General features: G+C 37.9%; 1 protein-coding gene across 1 annotated transcript in view; it reads left to right on the top strand.

The window, feature by feature from the left end:
• The window catches only part of LOC143030493 (uncharacterized), a 37025-nt gene extending 20221 nt beyond the window's left edge, over window positions 1-16804 (top strand). The window contains exons 2-4 of the mRNA XM_076193642.1: window positions 10849-11511; window positions 12381-12430; window positions 16730-16804. Of these exons, the coding sequence (XP_076049757.1) occupies window positions 10953-11511; window positions 12381-12430; window positions 16730-16804 (684 nt within the window). The 5' untranslated portion in view covers window positions 10849-10952. The remainder of the gene's footprint in view (window positions 1-10848; window positions 11512-12380; window positions 12431-16729) is intronic.
• Window positions 16805-18046: the final 1242 nt, after the last annotated feature.

The following is an 18046-nucleotide window of genomic DNA, read 5'->3' as shown; positions in this document are numbered from 1 at the left end:
AATTTTCACTCTCTGCAAGAATTATAGTTTATTCTCCGCACTGGATAAACTCTAAGCAGTAAGCCTGCCTGTGTATCTCCAGAGCACATCAACAGTCAGTTTAAGCGTAGCAAGCAGTCTGAAATGTGAATTGTAAACAGACTAATTTTTCAAACAGCTGAAGAAAATACGCTTGGCGAAATAAGTGATGTTTACGGTAGCGTCTTTTCCCGAGGTTAATACTTACATGTCAGAGAGTGTTAATGTTGCAGAATATCATGCTCGCTTTGCTCACTCTGTTCTATAAATAAATAAAAAAAAAATCAATCCGAGTTGAGAACGTATCCCCCTTTTTCCCATAGGTTCAATAGTTCGATATATGCGAATTCGTTATATGCGGGGGGTCCGCGGAACGGAACCCCCGCATATAACGGCAACTACCTGTAATTGGTGAGGACTAGTGTCGATTTAGGACAGGTAGGAGTTGTGTGGATCAGATTTTTGTGGTAAAACAGATATGTGAGGAAGTTATAGGAAAAGGTAAAGATGCTTTTTGGGCCTTTATGGATTTGGAAAAGGCTTATGACAGGGTAGACAGGAAGGCACTGTGGGAGGTATTGCAGATATATTGGATAAGAGCAGTCAAGAGTTTTTACGAGAGTAGTAGAGCTTGTGTTGAATTCAGAAATGGAGTGAGTAGTGTGAGGTAAAGCTGGGACTTCACCAGGGATGCGTTATGTCACCTTGGTTGTTCAATTTATATATGAATGGGGTGGTGTGAGAGGTAGATGCAAGGACAATGGGTCGGGGATTAGAGATGGTTAAAGAAAATGGTGAAAAGTGGGAGATAAGCCAGTTGTTGTTCGAAGATGAATGTAGGTAAAAGTAAGGTGATGAGATATACAAGAGGAGAAAGTGGCAACAGACTGGAACTGAGTATTAAGGGAGAGAGACTGGAGGAAGTGAATAGTTTTAGATACTTGGGTGCAAATGTGGCAGGAAAGGAAGGAGTGGTGGACGACGTAGAATGTAGATTGAGAGCAGTTAAATACCTAGGGGGATTAAAAAGCATACTGAGAAATAGGCATTTGGGAATGAATGCTACAAGAAGATTATATGAAAGAGTGATTGTGCCAACAGCACTTTATGTGGCAGAAACATGAAACATAGGAGAGGAGGAGATTGAATGTGTTTGAGATCAGGGCTGCGGAGTCGGATGGTATAAGGTCCGACTACGACTACGACTCCTTTGATTCCTCCGAATCCGACTCCCGACTCCTTAACTCCTTGACCCCTATGTGGAAATCTATTCTGCAGATCCATATACCAGCCTCCCACACCTATTCAGCAAGCATTTTATAAATATTTTTCATGTATATTATTTTTTACGTGAAACATTCACTTGTATGATAAATATACTCACATATACACTCAACCAGCTTTATATATATATGCACACAAGCATGTATATTCATATAAACATATACATATTAAGTATATAATGGTATTATCTATGCTCATGATCATCTACCAGCTTATGAGCACTTTCAAATCTGTCATGGCAGAGTTGCCACTTCAAGCTATATATTTTCTTTTTCCTTTGTGCCCCTCCCCTCCCCCCCAAAAACAAAATCCTCTGTTATTTCATTTGTCCAATCTCATAAACTTTCACAATATTAGGAAAAATATGTGACAAATCATGATGAGGAAAGGTTAATGGAGGGTGCCCAACCTAGTATTTACTGCAGAATTAATTTCACCATGTTATCATAAAAACCAGGAATCAGTTCAGGAAAGAGAGACAACCTTCCCCTATGCACACTGTTCATAGCTGCTGTTGTTCCTCCCCTTTTCAGTCATCACCAAATGCTGTGACATATGCTCTAATGTCATTCCTATCTGGCCTCTGAGACTGGTCAAAGTTTATCTCGGGGCATTATCCCAGCATGACATAGCTCCTACAAAACAGTAAACCACACAAAAACACTTCCATTGACTTTTACATACATGAAGACGTACGTGCATAGTGCATACGTAGTGGATATATACTATTGTCTACACTGTCATGTACGTGTGTACATGATGGAGTTCTAGATGTTAACATAATTTGAATTAATTAGACTGTTAACAAAAGTAAGTAGCTAGTTTAAATCATTTAAAGATAAAAATAATCTCTGTCACTTGACAATTGACAAATTATTCAGGAATTTGAATTAATAATTATATTTATTGAGTATCTATTGAAAATAGAAATACATTCCACTGGCTATAACTCCCATAGTATAGAATGAATGAAACATTAATACAAACTACATTTTGGAAACTTCTATAAATGGTACATAACATGTAACTAGCTATAAAACTATTCTATACTGGATGGTTATTAAATTTTCTCAACACAAAACATATCAATTTTTTTAGATTTTTTAAACTTGGAATAATGAGACCTACTGCTTTCTATTTGCACAATAGCAACAAATTATTTCACAGTGCACATCTATAGACAGTATTTTACAGCTATTGTTGGCTTGCCAATTACTGTAATGGTAAAAATTCAGACAGCTTTCAAGAATATAACAAAATATATGTACTGTACCTTGAATACACCCGTATTATTACGTTAATGACTAGGTTAACAATTCAATCTATAAAAATTTCATATAATGAAACATTTTATATGTTCCTTGAATCTACCAGTATTATTATGTTGATAATGAGGTTAAAGCTAAAATCTATACAAATTTCTTATTTGTAAACATTAAAAAATAGGCTTTATTCATAATTATAGAACTTATAGACTACTCAATTGAAATTTGCAAATAAAAAAACTAGTAGTTTGTACTTTATATAAGTAAGGTAAACTGATATCTTAATGTGATGAAAATGGTTGGTTAGACTAGCCTATGAGAAATATAGGTTAGAGTCTTAGACTACCCTATGAATAGAGGCAGCCTATAGTCTAGGAAAAACAAATTCGACCCTACAATTTATGGTAAAAAGAAAGGTAAATGTGGATTATAAGGTTATTTTGGGATCATCTTTTTTTTTTATTTTTTTTTAATAAAAAATGAAAAAGTATATAAAAATAAAACAATAAAAATAATGAAAAAAATAAAAACAAAATAAAAGTAAAAGAATCCATTTTTTTATTATAGCATTAGTTTTATTTTTCATTTTCTTTATTTTATTTTATTCCATTTCTTTAACGAACCCGATAATCAACATGTACCAAAAGAAATAGTTTTTATCTGTATGTACATATATATATATATATATATATATATATGTATATATATATATACATATATTGTATATACACTCTCTTCATCAAAGTTTTAAAAATAATAAAAACTGCCGATGATTCGCTAGGTTAGCCTATGGAGATTGCCTAGGCCAGGGGTTCCCAAAGTGGGTTCCGTGAAGCTAGGCCAGGGGTTCCGTAGGTCGTAAGCTAAAGTTCACCAGACATGAAAAGTATAGTATGTTAAAGGAAATTATGTTGTACAACTTACTATTTTGAGTAAAAGTATGTTTATTTAAAATAAATTCATTTTTCAGTATAGTTTGTTTTAAGGAAATTATGTACAACTTACTATTTTGAGTATAAAGTATGCTTGTTTAAAATAAATTCATTTTTCAATATAGTATGTTTTATTTTGGGTTCCATTTTTTTTTTTTTTTTTAATAATGTCAAAGGGTTCTGCAACAAAAAAAGTTTGGGAACCACTGGCCTAGGCCAACAAACTGAGAGGCTAGTTTAGCCTATCTCATAATCAGTATTTATCATGCAACAGGTAGGACCTTACAATTGGCCTAGGCTACATCACTGGGAAAAGTAGAAAACTTTGGCAAAGTAATCTAAATTATTCTTGCATCCAATGCTTATTGTTTACCAATTCCTATAAAAAAAAAAAAAAAAAAAAAAAAAAAAAAAAAAAAAAAAACATAGCCAAATCATGAAAACTGTATATCTTGTAGGAAATATTTGAGGTCCGGTAGTCACTCAATAGGCTACTATCAATAGTAGGGTTTTACAGACTATTCCGTATACCAGTATATCAATATTTGTCTTTACCAAGGTCACATTACACAATGTACAAGATTTGGTCTAAATATTTTCTTTTTACTCGAATTATGACAAAAGAAACAATATAGATTTAATATATCTAGATTTTGCAAAAGCTTTTGATACCGTCCCACACGAAACACTACTTACTAAACTAGCTTTGCATGGAATAAGTGGTAGCCTATTAGGTTGGACTAGTAATTGGTTGAATGGTCGAAAACAGAGAGTTGTTTTAAATGGAAAAACTTCTGGATGGAAAAGTGTTGCAAGTGGAGTTCCTCAGGGTTCTGTTCTTGGGCCACTTCTATTCATAGTATATATAAATGATATAGACCATGGACTAAAATCTACTGTTTCCAAATTTGCTGATGATACAAAACTGTGCGGAGTGGCAAATGATCACTCAAACCAATTAGATATTCAAGAAGATTTAGATCAATTACAGCAATGGTCTGAAAAGTGGCTAATGAAATTTAACACAAGTAAATGCAAGGTAATGCACATAGGTAAAAATAACAGTAAGTACGATTACAAGTTATTTGGAAATTCGTTAACAAAAGTGGATAGTGAAAAAGAGCTCGGCGTAATTATCAGCAACGACCTCAAATCATCCAAGCAATGTATTTCAGCCTCTGAGAAAGCAAATAAGATTCTAGGACTGATTGCACGATCTTTTGATTTCAAAAGTCCATCACTCATTAACAAGCTATATAAATCGTTAGTTCGTCCACATTTGGAATATGCTGTTTCCGTATGGTCACTGAATCTCATTAAAGACATTGACAGACTGGAAAAAGTACAACGGCGAGCCACAAAACTGATTCCAAATATCAAAAATAAATCATACGAAAATCGACTAAAGCACATGAATCTGTTTTCCCTCAAAAAGCGTAGACTCAGAGGTGACTTGATACAGGTCTTTAAGATTTTAAAGGGAATTGACAACATCAAAAGTGACAAAATTTTCACATTGAATGAGAATCAGACAAGAAACAATGGTCTCAAACTATCCGGAAATAGATTCAATTTGGAAGTAGGTAGAAACAACTTTGCCAACCGTGTAGTTAATGAATGGAATAAACTTCCTGCACAGGTAGTGCAATGTAGTTCAGTTCGAAGCTTTAAGAATCATTTAGATAAATACTTAAGTAAGATGCTGTAATGATTATAATTTATCTTATATTATTTGTTTTTGTTTTGTTATCATTTGTCTGTCTGATTTTCATTTATTATTAGTTATATGTTAATTCATTATTTACTATTTACCTGTTTGTTTATTATTTTAACTATACCTATGCATTTATTTATGTATTTTATTTGTTATTTACATTATTATAGTTTTTATTTATTATTTTATTATTAATATAATTTTTTCATTTTTTTTTTCATCCGACCTAGATATGGATCAAAAGGTCTCCTGTCGGCATGCTCCGCCTTTGTAATCCTTTGTAGGAAGTTGATTCAAGTAGGGAAGAAAAGGTAAAAGGCAAAGATGAAAAGATGATCATGGAGGAGGAAGCGATAAGGGGAAGATGGGCAGAATATTTTAGGGAACTGTTGAATGTAGAGGAGGATAGGGAGGGAATGGTGATAGCAGTGGGAGGGGCAAAGAAAATGACAGTGATGGGTGAGGAAAATGAGGGAAAAATAAGAAAAGATGTGGAAGTAGCGATTAAATTGATGAGTGCAGGTAAGGCACCTGGGTTAGATGGATGTCATACGGAGTGTCTGAAGAAGGGAGGTAAAGTAATAGTAGACTGGTTAGTGAGGCTGTTTAATGTGTGTCTAAGGGAGGGTAGAGTACCAGAGGACTGGAGGAGTGCATGTATAGTTCCGCTTTTCAAAGGAAAAGGGAACAAGTGTGAATGTAGTAGTTTCAGAGGGATCAGTTTGTTGAGTGTAGTTGGGAAGGCGTATGGGAGGGTTATAATTGAGAGAATTAGGAGAGGAACAGAGGAAGTAATTGGTGAGGAGCAATGTGGGTTTAGGAGAGGGAGGGGCTGTGTGGATCAGATTTTTGTGATAAGACAGATTTGTGAGAAAACTTTAGGAAAGGGTAAGGATGTCTTTTGGGCCTTTATGGATTTGGAAAAGGCTTATGATAGGGTAGACAGGTATTGGGGGAAAGCTGTTAAGAGCAGTCAAGAATTTTTATGAGAGTAGTAGAGCCTGTGTTAGAATCAGAAATGGAGAGAGTGAATGGTTTGAGGTAAAGGTGGGACTACGTCAGGGATGTGTCATGTTGCCATGGCTGTTCAATGTGTATATGGATGGGGTGGTACGGGAGGTAAATGCAAGAGTAATGGGCAGGGGACTGAAGTTGGTTGCGGAAAATGGACAAAAGTGGGAGGTAAGTCAGTTGTTGTTTGCTGATGACACTGCACTTGTGGCAGGGTCAGAGGAGGTATTGGAAGAGTTAGTGACTGAGTTTGGGAGGGTGTGTGATAGGAGAAAATTGAAGGTGGGTAAAAGTAAAGTGATGAGGTGTACAAGAGAGGATGCTGGAGAGTTGGAAGTAAGTCTTGAAGGGGAGAGGCTGGAGGAAGTGGATAGTTTTATGTACTTGGGGTCATATGTGGCTGCAAAGGGAGGAGTAGAGGTAGGGGGTAAGCTGTAGATTGAGAGAAGCAAATAAATGCCTTGGGGGATTTAAAAAAGTAATGAGAAGTAGACATTTGGGAATTAATGCAAAGAGGAGATTGTATGAAGGGGTGATTGTGCCGACAGTGCTGTGTGGGGCAGAGACATGGAATCTGAGAGGGGCAGAGAGGAAGAGTTTAAATGTATTTGAGATGAAATGTCTGAGAAGTATGGTGAGGGTTACAAGGCTGGATAGAGTGAGAAACGAGGAAGTGAGAAGGAGAGCTGGGGTGGAAAAGGAGTTGGCTGTGAGGGCTGATGAAAGACTATTAGGATAGTTTGGACACATGGAAAGAATGGATGAAGGAAGACTGGTGAAAGGGGCATGGAAGGCAGAGATGGAGGGAGTGAATTTGAGAGGACGACCAAGGATGAGATGGCTGGATGGGGTGACAGGGGCGTTGAGCAAGAGGGGAATGTCTGTGGAGCAGGGAAGGGAGGTGGCAAAAGATACGGATGAGTGGAGAAGGGCTGTGTATAGATGATACTGTGATGAAAAGAAAGGGAAGGGATGGGAGGATGGGGAGGGTTTGGGGAGTGGGAAAGTGTGAATGATACTTTAGCGCAGCCCGAAGGGACCTCTCCCCGTCCTCCATTTTCTATGTGAGGGAACGGAGAGCTGTGGATGTGCTGTGTCCTGCTGCATTGCTTCTGACCCAGGGTGGTGGGTGGGATGCAGGGATGACCCGTCGTCCACGAGGAGCTAAGATGTGATTGTGGAAGGGATGATGGGTGGGAGTGGGTTTATGCCTTTTGACATGGCTACCTCCCTGATAAGGGGGAAAAAGCCTTTTGTATATAGATAGAATTATGGTTATGGGTTAAAGCATAAATATTTGGTACACTTAGGCCTAATTTGCAATTGTCTTTATAACATAATCAGTTTTAAATTAGATTAAAATGGTTCGTGATTTTCTTTACTCTGATTTCTATTTTTCATTGCTTCACTTGTAGGCCTATCGTATTCACTAGTAACCATGATCAGTAGCCTGTTTCTATTTCATATATTTCAAACCACTAGATTTCTTTGATAAATGTATAATTTTCATATTCTGAAGTAGCTTTATCATAATCTAGCATATTTCTATTAAAGGAAAATGTGATAAAACTACCGAAAATGAAGGAAAAGAAAATTCATTGGGAGACACTGCTTCAGGCAGAATCTGTTGTTTGTTTACAGTAGTTAGTACTAGTAGCACACAATGCTGTCACATGGTGGCAGCACAAATTGATGTTTATTTATGTTGAAGTAGAAGCATTGCAGTATAGTACTAAATATTATATATACAGTATATATATATATATATGTATATATATATATGTATATATATATATATATATATATATATATATATAGTATATATATATATATAGTTTCACTCTCCTTACAGGAAACAACTACAAATACATGACCACAAACACTTTTACCCAGACTGACAATGATAGCTTGTCAGTATTGTGTATTTTTCTTTTTTTATTATTATTATTGATGGATTGTTTTTTGTTTCCATCTGGAGAGACCACTTAGTGTACATATACACTGCACACACTCACTATTGCCTCCAAAAATAAAAGCAAAACCATACAAAAACTGTTGAATTGTGCAACTGGTAAAACCAAACAGGGAAACCATGTTAAAAAAAATGATTTTATTGGACTTAAGGAGTCGGAGTCGGATAAAAAATTCCGACTCCGACTCCGACTCCTAATACTCATAGAAATCCGACTCCGACTCCAGCTAAAACCTCCAACTCCGACTCCCTCCGACTCCGACTCAGCAACCCTGTTTGAGATGAGGTGCCTGAGAAGTATGATAGGGGTTACTAGGCAGGATAGAGTGAGAAATGAGGAGGTGAGGAGGAGAACGGGGATGGAAAGGGATTTGGGAGATAGGGTTGATGAAAGAGTATTGGGATGGTTTGGACACAAGGAGAGAATGAGTGAAGAAAGATTATTAAAACACCTGTGGAAGGCAGAGGTAGGAGTTGACATGTGGGGATGATCAAGGATGAGATGGATGGATGGGGTAAAAGGGGCATTAGGAAAGAGGGGAATGTCTGTTGAGGAAGGACAGGAGAAGACAGAAGATTTGGGTGAATGGAGAATGGTTGTGTATGGATAATGCTGTAATACATGAAAGGGAGTGGGTGGGGGGTGAGGGAGTGTGTGTGAAAAATAAATTTATATATCCTGAAGGGATTTCTAAGCCATATTTTCCATTTCTAAATGAGGGGATGAAGGAGGGGGGTCACCATTTTAATGAGGAAGTGCTATGTCTTGCGACACTGCTTCTGACCCAGGGCAGTGGGCGAGATGCAGGGGTTACTGAGGAGCCAAGATAAGAGGGGAGGAGGGTGGTGGATGGGAGTGGAGTATGTGGGGATGGAATGGGTGGGAGTGGATTCTATGTCTTTGTTTTTTTGGCTACCTTCCTTGTAAAGGTGAAAAAGCCTTTGGTACAGTATATGTATATATATATTATCACACAAGTGTCACAACTGGTAAGGGAGTCACAGGCTTTCTGGAAGATGACTGAGATTGTGTATGTAATGCCTGTGTTTAAAGGACCTGTAGGTTGAATATGTGTAAGCACTAATTCTGATATTATACATTGTCCTCTTGCTATTTCCACATTTACTGGGATTGAACCTTTAATACCAGTTCCTTCCTGATTACAAAGGATTTTTACAAAGGCGGAGCATGCCGACAGGAGACCTTTTGATCCATATCTAGGTCGGATGCGAAAAAAAAAAATCATATCAATAATAAAACAATAAATAAAAACTATAATAATGTAAATAACAAATAAAATACATAAATAAATGCATAGGTATAGTTGAATAATAAACAAACAGGTAAATAGTAAATAATGATAAATTGACATATAACTAATAATAAATGAAAATCAGACAGACAAATGATAACAAAACAAAAACAAAATAAATGAAAATCAGACAGACAAATAATAACAAAACAAAAACAAATAATATAAGATAAATTATAATCATTACAGCATCTTACTTAGGTATTTATCTAACTGATTCTTAAAGCTTCGAACTGAACTACATTGCACTACCTGTGCAGGAAGTTTATTCGGTTGGCAAAGTTATTTCTACCTACTTCCAAATTGAATCTATTTCCGGATAGTTTGAGACCATTGTTTCTTGTCTGATTCTCATTCAATGTGAAAATTTTGTCACTTTTGATGTTGTCAATTCCCTTTAAAATCTTAAAGACCTGTATCAAGTCACCTCTGAGTCTACGCTTTTTGAGGGAAAACAGATTCATGTGCTTTAGTCGATTTTCGTATGATTTATTTTTGATATTTGGAATCAGTTTTGTGGCTCGCCGTTGTACTTTTTCCAGTCTGTCAATGTCTTTAATGAGATTCGGTGACCATACGGAAACAGCATATTCCAAATGTGAACGAACTAACGATTTATATAGCTTGTTAATGAGTGATGGACTTTTGAAATCAAAAGATCGCGCAATCAGTCCCAGAATCTTATTTGCTTCATGATTGTTGAGATTGTTTTAGTAGGTATATCCAATATATATTTTTTAATTAGACAAACAGGTATTTTACTTAATGTGACAAGAAAAAATATGGAAATTTCCTCTACAATTTCATTTATGTTGTTTAGAAATAATAACACAGGTACATCACTTACCAGTTTATCTGAAAGGATGTGACGACTTGCATCACTTATTTGGGTCAGATGAGATGAACTGAATAAGCCCTCCTAGGGTTTGTCATATTTAGACTCTGGTCTTGTGAGCCCAAACATGGAATGTTGTGGAATTATGTTAAAATATGACTGCTTTGGCCATCTGGGCTGTTTCCTACTTCCAAATCTCATGACATGATGAAAAAGCCAGAGCAAAATTTTAGTCATTCCAGTTGTGGTGGGGTGAGTATGCATGTAGCTATTGGATGGTTTTCAGCATATTTCTAATGTAAAGGTAGAATGCAATATATAATAGCACTATATCTGTTAGTATTTATATTTCATGTTACATTATGGTAAGTACAAGGGGTCTGTTTAGGTACAAAGGGACTTGAATATTAAATGGTTTGTGTACACAACACTCACAATCCTATTACAGTATATTACACAATTTCAAAGAGTTAGATGACAATCTTATGATTACATATTTTCCAGGAGGAGGGTAACTATCACCATTCCTTTGGAAGAGCTATCCATAGAATCCATAGGTGTCATGTAATGAAGAGGATCTGGTGTGACATCTATAGCACAGCTATATCATGATTTGTTTTAGATATCACATGATGACCCACAGAAGAGAGAAGTATTTCCAGTGTAACCTGTGTGATTCTGCTTTCTCAAAAAAGAGTGATCTTACAAAGCATATGAGGACCCACACAGGAGAGAAGCCTTTCCAGTGTGACCTGTGTGATTCTGCTTTCTCACTAAAGAGTAATCTTACAAAGCATATGAGGACCCACACAGGAGAGAAGCCTTTCCAGTGTGACCTGTGTGATTCTGCTTTCTCAAGAAAGAGTTCTCTCACAAGTCATATAAGGACTCATACAGGAGAGAAACCTTTCCAATGCGACCTGTGCGATTCTGCTTTCTCAGTAAAGGGTCATCTCACAATTCATATGAGGACCCACACAGGAGAGAAGCCTTTCCAGTGTGACCTGTGTGATTCTGCTTTCTCACAAAAGGGTAATCTCACAAGTCATATGAGTACCCACACAGGAGAGAAGCCTTTCCAGTGTGACCTGTGTGATTCTGCTTTCTCACTAAAGGGTTCTCTTACAAGTCATATGAGGACCCACACAGGAGAGAAGCCTTTCCAGTGTGACCTGTGTGATTCTGCTTTCTCACAAAAGGGTAATCTCACAAGTCATATGAGGACCCACACAGGAGAGAAGCCTTTCCAGTGTGACCTGTGTGATTCTGCTTTCTCACTAAAGGGTTCTCTTACAAGTCATATGAGGACCCACACAGGAGAGAAGCCTTTCCAATGTGACCTGTGTGATTATGCTTTCTCAAGAAAGAGTAGTCTTACAAAGCATATGAGAACCCACACAGGAGAGAAGTCTTTCCAATGTGACCTGTGTGATTCTGCTTTCTCACAAAAGAGTGATCTAACAAAGCATATGAGGACCCACACAGGAGAGAAGCCTTTCCAATGCGACCTGTGTGATTCTGCTTTCTCACAAAAGGGTTCTCTTACAAGTCATATGAGGACTCATACAGGAGAGAAACCATTACAGTGTGGCCTGTGTGATTCTGCTTTCTCACTAAAGGGTTCTCTCACAAGTCATATGAGGACCCACACAGGAGAGAAACCTTTCCAATGTGACCTGTGTGATTCTGCTTTCTCACTAAAGGGTTCTCTTACAAGTCATATGAGGACCCACACAGGAGAGAGGCCTTTCCAATGTGACCTGTGTGATTCTGCTTTCTCACAAAAGGGTAATCTCACAAGTCATATGAGGACTCACACAGGAGAGAAACCTTTCCATTGCGACCTGTGCAATTCTGCTTTTTCAAGAAAGGATGATCTGACAAAGCATATGAAGACCCACGCAGGAGAGACGCCTTTCCAATGTGACCTGTGCAATGCAGCTTTCTCAAAAAAGGATTCTCTCACAGAGCATATGAAGAGCCACACAGGGGAGGTTTTCTAGTGTGACCTGTGTAACTTTGCTTTTTCACAAAAGGGTTATCCCACACAGCAGATGAAGACTCCCACAGGAGAAAAGCCTTTCCAGTGTGACCTCTTTGATTCTGGTTTTTCACATAAGACTTCTCTCACAAGTTATATGAGGATAGACATTGGAGAGAAGCCATTCCTGTATGATTTGTATGATGAAAAGATCACACTCTTCTGATGGCTTGGATCAAACCAGCAGAAAGGCAAACGCAAGTGATGCCTATGCATGGCATTCCCTCTGTTTTACCTGTATAGAGGTATTAGGGAGAAATGTCAATATAGTTGTATTGGGAGACCCTAATGCTAGGGTAGGAAATGAACCATTAGATGGAGTGATTGGGAAATATGAAGTTCCAGGAAAAAATCGTAGTGGAGAGTTGATGGTGGAGATGTGTCTAGGGAGTTGATAGCAAATATAGTGTTTAGGAAGAAAGTCAAGCATAAGTGCACATGGGAGAGGGTGGTGGATGGAAGTGTGGCAGATAGAGCATTAATGGACTTTATAGTGATAACCAAGAGTATAGTAGGATGTACATGTTCAAAGGGGAGAGAGTGGGGAAATATCAGATCACTTTTTGGTGGAAGGTAAGTTGAGAGTGGAGAATAGGTGGAGAAAGAGGAAAAGGGCAGAAGATTGGGAGGTACTTTGAGTGAACTGCTTAAATTAGAAAGAAAAGGAGAAGGAGTACAAGAAGAAGCTGAGAGAGGAGTGGGAGTGAGTGAAGGATAGAGTAAAACCAGAAGTGGAGGAGGAATGGGAATGGTTCAAGGAAGGAGTCATAAGGTGTGCAAAGGTGGTGCGTGGAACAAGGAGGATGGGAGAAAATAGAAGGAAAAGTAGTGAGTGGTGGGACGAGGAAGGAAAAAAGGGCGTAGAAGAGAAGAAGCAGGCTTTCATAGATTGGTTACAAAATAGGATGAAAGAATCATATGAGAGGTACAAAGAAAATATAAGACAAGTCAAGCATAAAAGAGGAAAGCAGATATGAAATGGGGTAAGAGTATGACAGAAAGTTTTGAAAGTAATGAAAAATGTTTTGGAAAGAAATTACAAGAGGAATAGGAGACGAATCAAGTAGAGAAGAAAAGGTGATACAGATAGAGAGATGATAATGGAAGAGAAGGCAGTGAGGGAAAGGTGGTTAGAGTATTTTAGGGAGTTGCTACATTTGAAGGAGGATAGGGAGGGAAAGGCAGTTGCAGTGGGAAACGCTAAGAAAATGACCATGATGAGTGAGGAAAATGGAGGAGAAATAAGGAAAGATGAAGTGAAGGCAGCTGTTAAGATGATGAGAGCAGGTAAGGCACCTGGGTTGGATGGATACCATACAAAATGTCTGAAAAAAAGAGGTCCAGTGATGGTGGACTGGCTGGTGAGGTTTTTAGTGGTTATTTAAGAGAGGGTAGAGTGCCAGAGGACTGGAGGAGTGCCTGTATAGCTCCACTCTACAAGGGAAAGGGGGACAAGTGTGAGTGTAGTAGTTTCAGAGGGATTAGCTTGTTAAGTGTAGGTGGAAAGGCTTATGAGAGGGTCTTGATTGAGCAGATTAAGAGAGGAACAGAGGGAGTAATTGGTTAGGAACAGTGTGGTTTTAGGACAGGTAGGGGTTGTGTAGATCAGATTTTTGTGTTAAGACAGATATGTAAGAAAGCTGTAGGAAAAGGTAAGGATGTATTTTGGGCTTTTATGGATTTGGAAAAGGCTTATGACATGGTAGACAGTAAGGCACTGTGGGAGGTTTTGCAGATATACAGGATAGGAGGAAAGCTGTTAAGAGCAGTCAAGAGTTTTTACGAGAGTAGTACAGCTTGTGTTATGATGAGGTTGGTTACCTCATCTTGGTAGAAGATGATAATCGTCTCAGTTGTAGGAAGGAGTAACTCAAATATCATAAATGTTTGGGACTTGTATTTGAATAGCCCGTCCGCCATGACATACATAATGCATAGATAATAAACAAACGCTTTGTAAAGCGTATGCAAATAATAGTATATACAAATAGTTTCCGCTAAGCGATGTCAATGTATGGATATGGTAAATTATTTACAATATAATGCATTGATTATGATGGGTGTGTACAATGATTTGATGAAGATAATCAATATTATGTACAGTTAACATATGTACAATTAGGGGACACTACAGCAGATCTGGCGTGTTGCCACAGTTAGGATTAGAAATGGAGAGAGTGAGTGGTTTGAGGTAAAGGTGGGATTTTATCAAGGATGTGTTATGTCATCCTGACTGTTCAATTTATACATGGATGGGGTGGTGCAAGTGTTGAATGCAAGGGTAGTGGGTCAGGGATTGGAGATGGTTAAAGAAAATGGAGAAAAGGGGGAGATAAGCCAGTTGTTGTTTGCTGATGACACTGCACTTGTGGCAGGATCAGAGGAGGGATTGAGGAAGTTAGTGACAGTTTGGGAAGATGTGCAAAAGAAGGAAGTTGAAAATAAATGTGGGTAAAAGTAAGGTGATGAGATGTACAAGTGGAGAAAGTGGCAGCAGACTGGAAGTGAGTATTAAGGGAAAGAGACTGGAGGAAGTGGATAGTTTTAGATACTTGGGTGCGAATGTGGCAGGAAAGGGAGGAGTGGGGGGTGGAGGTAGAATGTAGATTAAGAGAAGCGAGTAAATGCCTTGGTGGATTAAAATGTGTAATGAGAAATAGACATTTGGGAATGGATGCTATGAGGAGATTGTATGAAGGATTGATTGTGCCAACAGCACAATACGGGGCAGAAACATGGAACATAAGAGAAGAGTTTGAATGTGTTTGAGATGAAATGACTGAGAAGTATGATAAGGGTTACTAGGCTAGATAGAGTGAGAAATGAGGTGAGGAGAACAGGCGTGGAAAGAGATTTGGGAGATAGGGTTGATGAAAGAGTATTGGGATGGTTAGGACACATGGAGAGAATGAGCAATGAAAGATTATTAAAACAGGTGTGGAAGGAGTGAACATGAGGAGGTGACTTAGGATGAGATGGATGGATGGGGTAAAAGGGGCATTGGGAAAGAAGGGAATGTCTGTTGAGGAAGGACAGGAGAGGACAGAAGGTAGGGGTGAATGGAGAATGGTTGTGTATGGATGATGCTGTGATGCATGAGGGGAAGTGGGTGGGGAATGGGGGGTGAGGGAGTATGTATGAGAAAAAAAAATGGACTCAGCCGCCTGAAGGGATTTCTCCCCGTCTTCTCCTTTTCTACATGAAGAGACGGAGAGGGAGGGTCGAATGAAGCAGCCTTGCTGTGGATGTGCTGTGTCTTGTGACACTGCCTCTAACCCAGGGCAGTGGACCCGTCATCCAGGAGGCTACCTTCCATGTAAGGGGGAAAAAGCCTTTGGTATATGTATGTACTATTTGTTTTTGATATATGGAAAAATTCACTTTGTTGGACAATTAGACCTGGACCTTCGTTTCAGGATGATGTCAGACTTCTCTTGTTTTTCATACTTGGAACAGACTGGTTCAGGAACTTTTATAGTGGACTGAAGTTTGGCATCTCTTGCAAGTTTGTATGATGGATATTCAGAACATGACCTCAGTAATTCACCAAGTAAAATTTGTATGTATTCTGTAAATAAAAAATTGAGGTTTATATTTTGTACATTTTATTTAGTTTGTCATATCAGGACAATACCAAATTTTTAGGAAAATATTTTGAATTTATCACATTGCTCCAGTAGGAAGTCCTATATGGTTTCAGTTTGGATGCAATATGTAGCACAGTAATGCTTTATACACTCACCATATTTTAGATCAAACTTCTCACCACTCCAACACCTGTTTTGGCTTTGGGATAAGATAGCCCATTGCACCTCTCTCTCCTCTTTTTTTTTTCTTTCTTTCTGCATGAAATTTCATTGAAAATAAGTGCAGCAAGTAGTAGTCTGAAAATGGAAAATTAATAATGATAATTTTCAATCACCATGTATACATTTTACCATTCTCAATATGAATTCAGCCCCCTTGTGCCTGAATTACCATACTGAAATTACATCAAGAGATGTTTGAAGTTAAATATGTACTTGTCTTCCTTTCATTACTTCTGTGGTAATTGTTACCTATTTGAATAGGCATCTTCCTTATTATTGGGAATCTTTATTAGTGCCTACCATTTCGTTCTGGAAACTTTCCCTCAAGGTGTTGTTGTCTACATCTTTCGAATCGGGAGCATTTCCTGAAGCTTTGAACCGCGCCTATTGTAACTTTAAATAAGATGCGTTTTAACTCCCTCTTTTATTGCTAGTTAAATCTCTTTCTATATAATAAATATTGGTTTAATAAATCGGGGGTTGAATTTTTTAGAATTTACTTAAAAAGTTAATATTAATCTGTGGCCTTTTTTAGCTTTACGAACTTAGAAGAGACGCGTCAAATACACTGTCCACACTAACTGTCATCACAGACTACCCAGAGCTCTAGTACCTAACGGACGTCAAGACTAGAAATGTCGAGGCAAGGGACCTATGTCTTCGAAAATTCAACCACTCAAAGGTCTTAATCTTATTTCAAATACCACTGTTTGAGAACCCAACCAGATTGAAAACTGTGACTAGTAAGTTCTTGAATGTTAATCAATGAATTTGTTAAACAATAATTTTTATACTTCATAAAAAAAAAAAAAAAGTGCTGGGACTTGGGAACAAAGAAGCACACAACCTTGTGATAAGATTCCAACACTGATGTTTGTTTCGTTGAATCACTGTTGCAACTTGCGGTGACACAGTAAATAATTTTCGAACTGAATATGTACATTGTACTTTATAAAAGCTTGCTAACACATGAAGTATGACAGATCACTGATCAAATTGGCAGCATGGCAAGGCATTTTATAATGCATGCACATGGCAAGCATCAGGATGTAAACAGCAAGCTTGACATCACAGCCTTACAAGAAAAACCGAAAGTTGGCAAAGGAAAAATTCATATGCTACTGATATTTTGATAGGCCTTTTTTTTTTATTACATTGCATTAGATATATTTTTTAATTATTTTATCAAAAAGTGACTAAGCCATACATCTAGCAAAAATTCACCAACTCTATGAGAACCTACTCAGTAGACCTTTAATACCGTTCACTTGTCTGGTTGCTGTTTGAATTTAGTTGTTGCCAGTTGGGTTTGACTCTTAGTAAAGTTTGGCCAGTTTACTTCTAGTTGCACCCCAGTTTGTAGTTGTCCCATTATTTCTTCCTAAACCCCTCTTTTATTTCTCCCTATTCAACAGCTTGGGTCTGTCCTAATTATTGTTTAATGTTGATATTAGATTAGTTAAGAATTTTACCTGGTAGCTGCCCATTAGAGCTGGAGAGAGGGTTTGCTGGAGATAGTGTAGAGTGCCGGAGGACTGGAGGAGTGCCTGTATAGTTCCACTTTACAAGGGAAAAGGGGACAAGTGTGAATGTAGTAGTTTCAGAGGGATTAGCTTGTTAAGTGTAGTTGGGAAGGCTTATGGGAGGATCTTGATTGAGAGGATTAGGAGAGGAACAGAGGGAGTAATTGGTGAGGAACAGTGTGGATTTAGGACGTGTAGAGGTTGTGTAGATCAGATTTTTGTGTTAAGACAGATATGTGAGAAAGCTATAGGAAAAGGGAAGGATGTTTTTTGGGTTTTTATGTATCTGGAAAAGGCTTACGACAGGATAGACAGAAAGGCACTGTGGG

Source organism: Oratosquilla oratoria, chromosome 12, assembly GCF_046742065.1.
Source record: "Oratosquilla oratoria isolate Oo_2021 chromosome 12, ASM4674206v1, whole genome shotgun sequence".
NCBI classification, from domain to species: domain Eukaryota; kingdom Metazoa; phylum Arthropoda; class Malacostraca; order Stomatopoda; family Squillidae; genus Oratosquilla; species Oratosquilla oratoria.
Note: the sequence above shows the minus strand (reverse complement) of the source record. Positions and strands in the feature narration are given on the sequence as shown.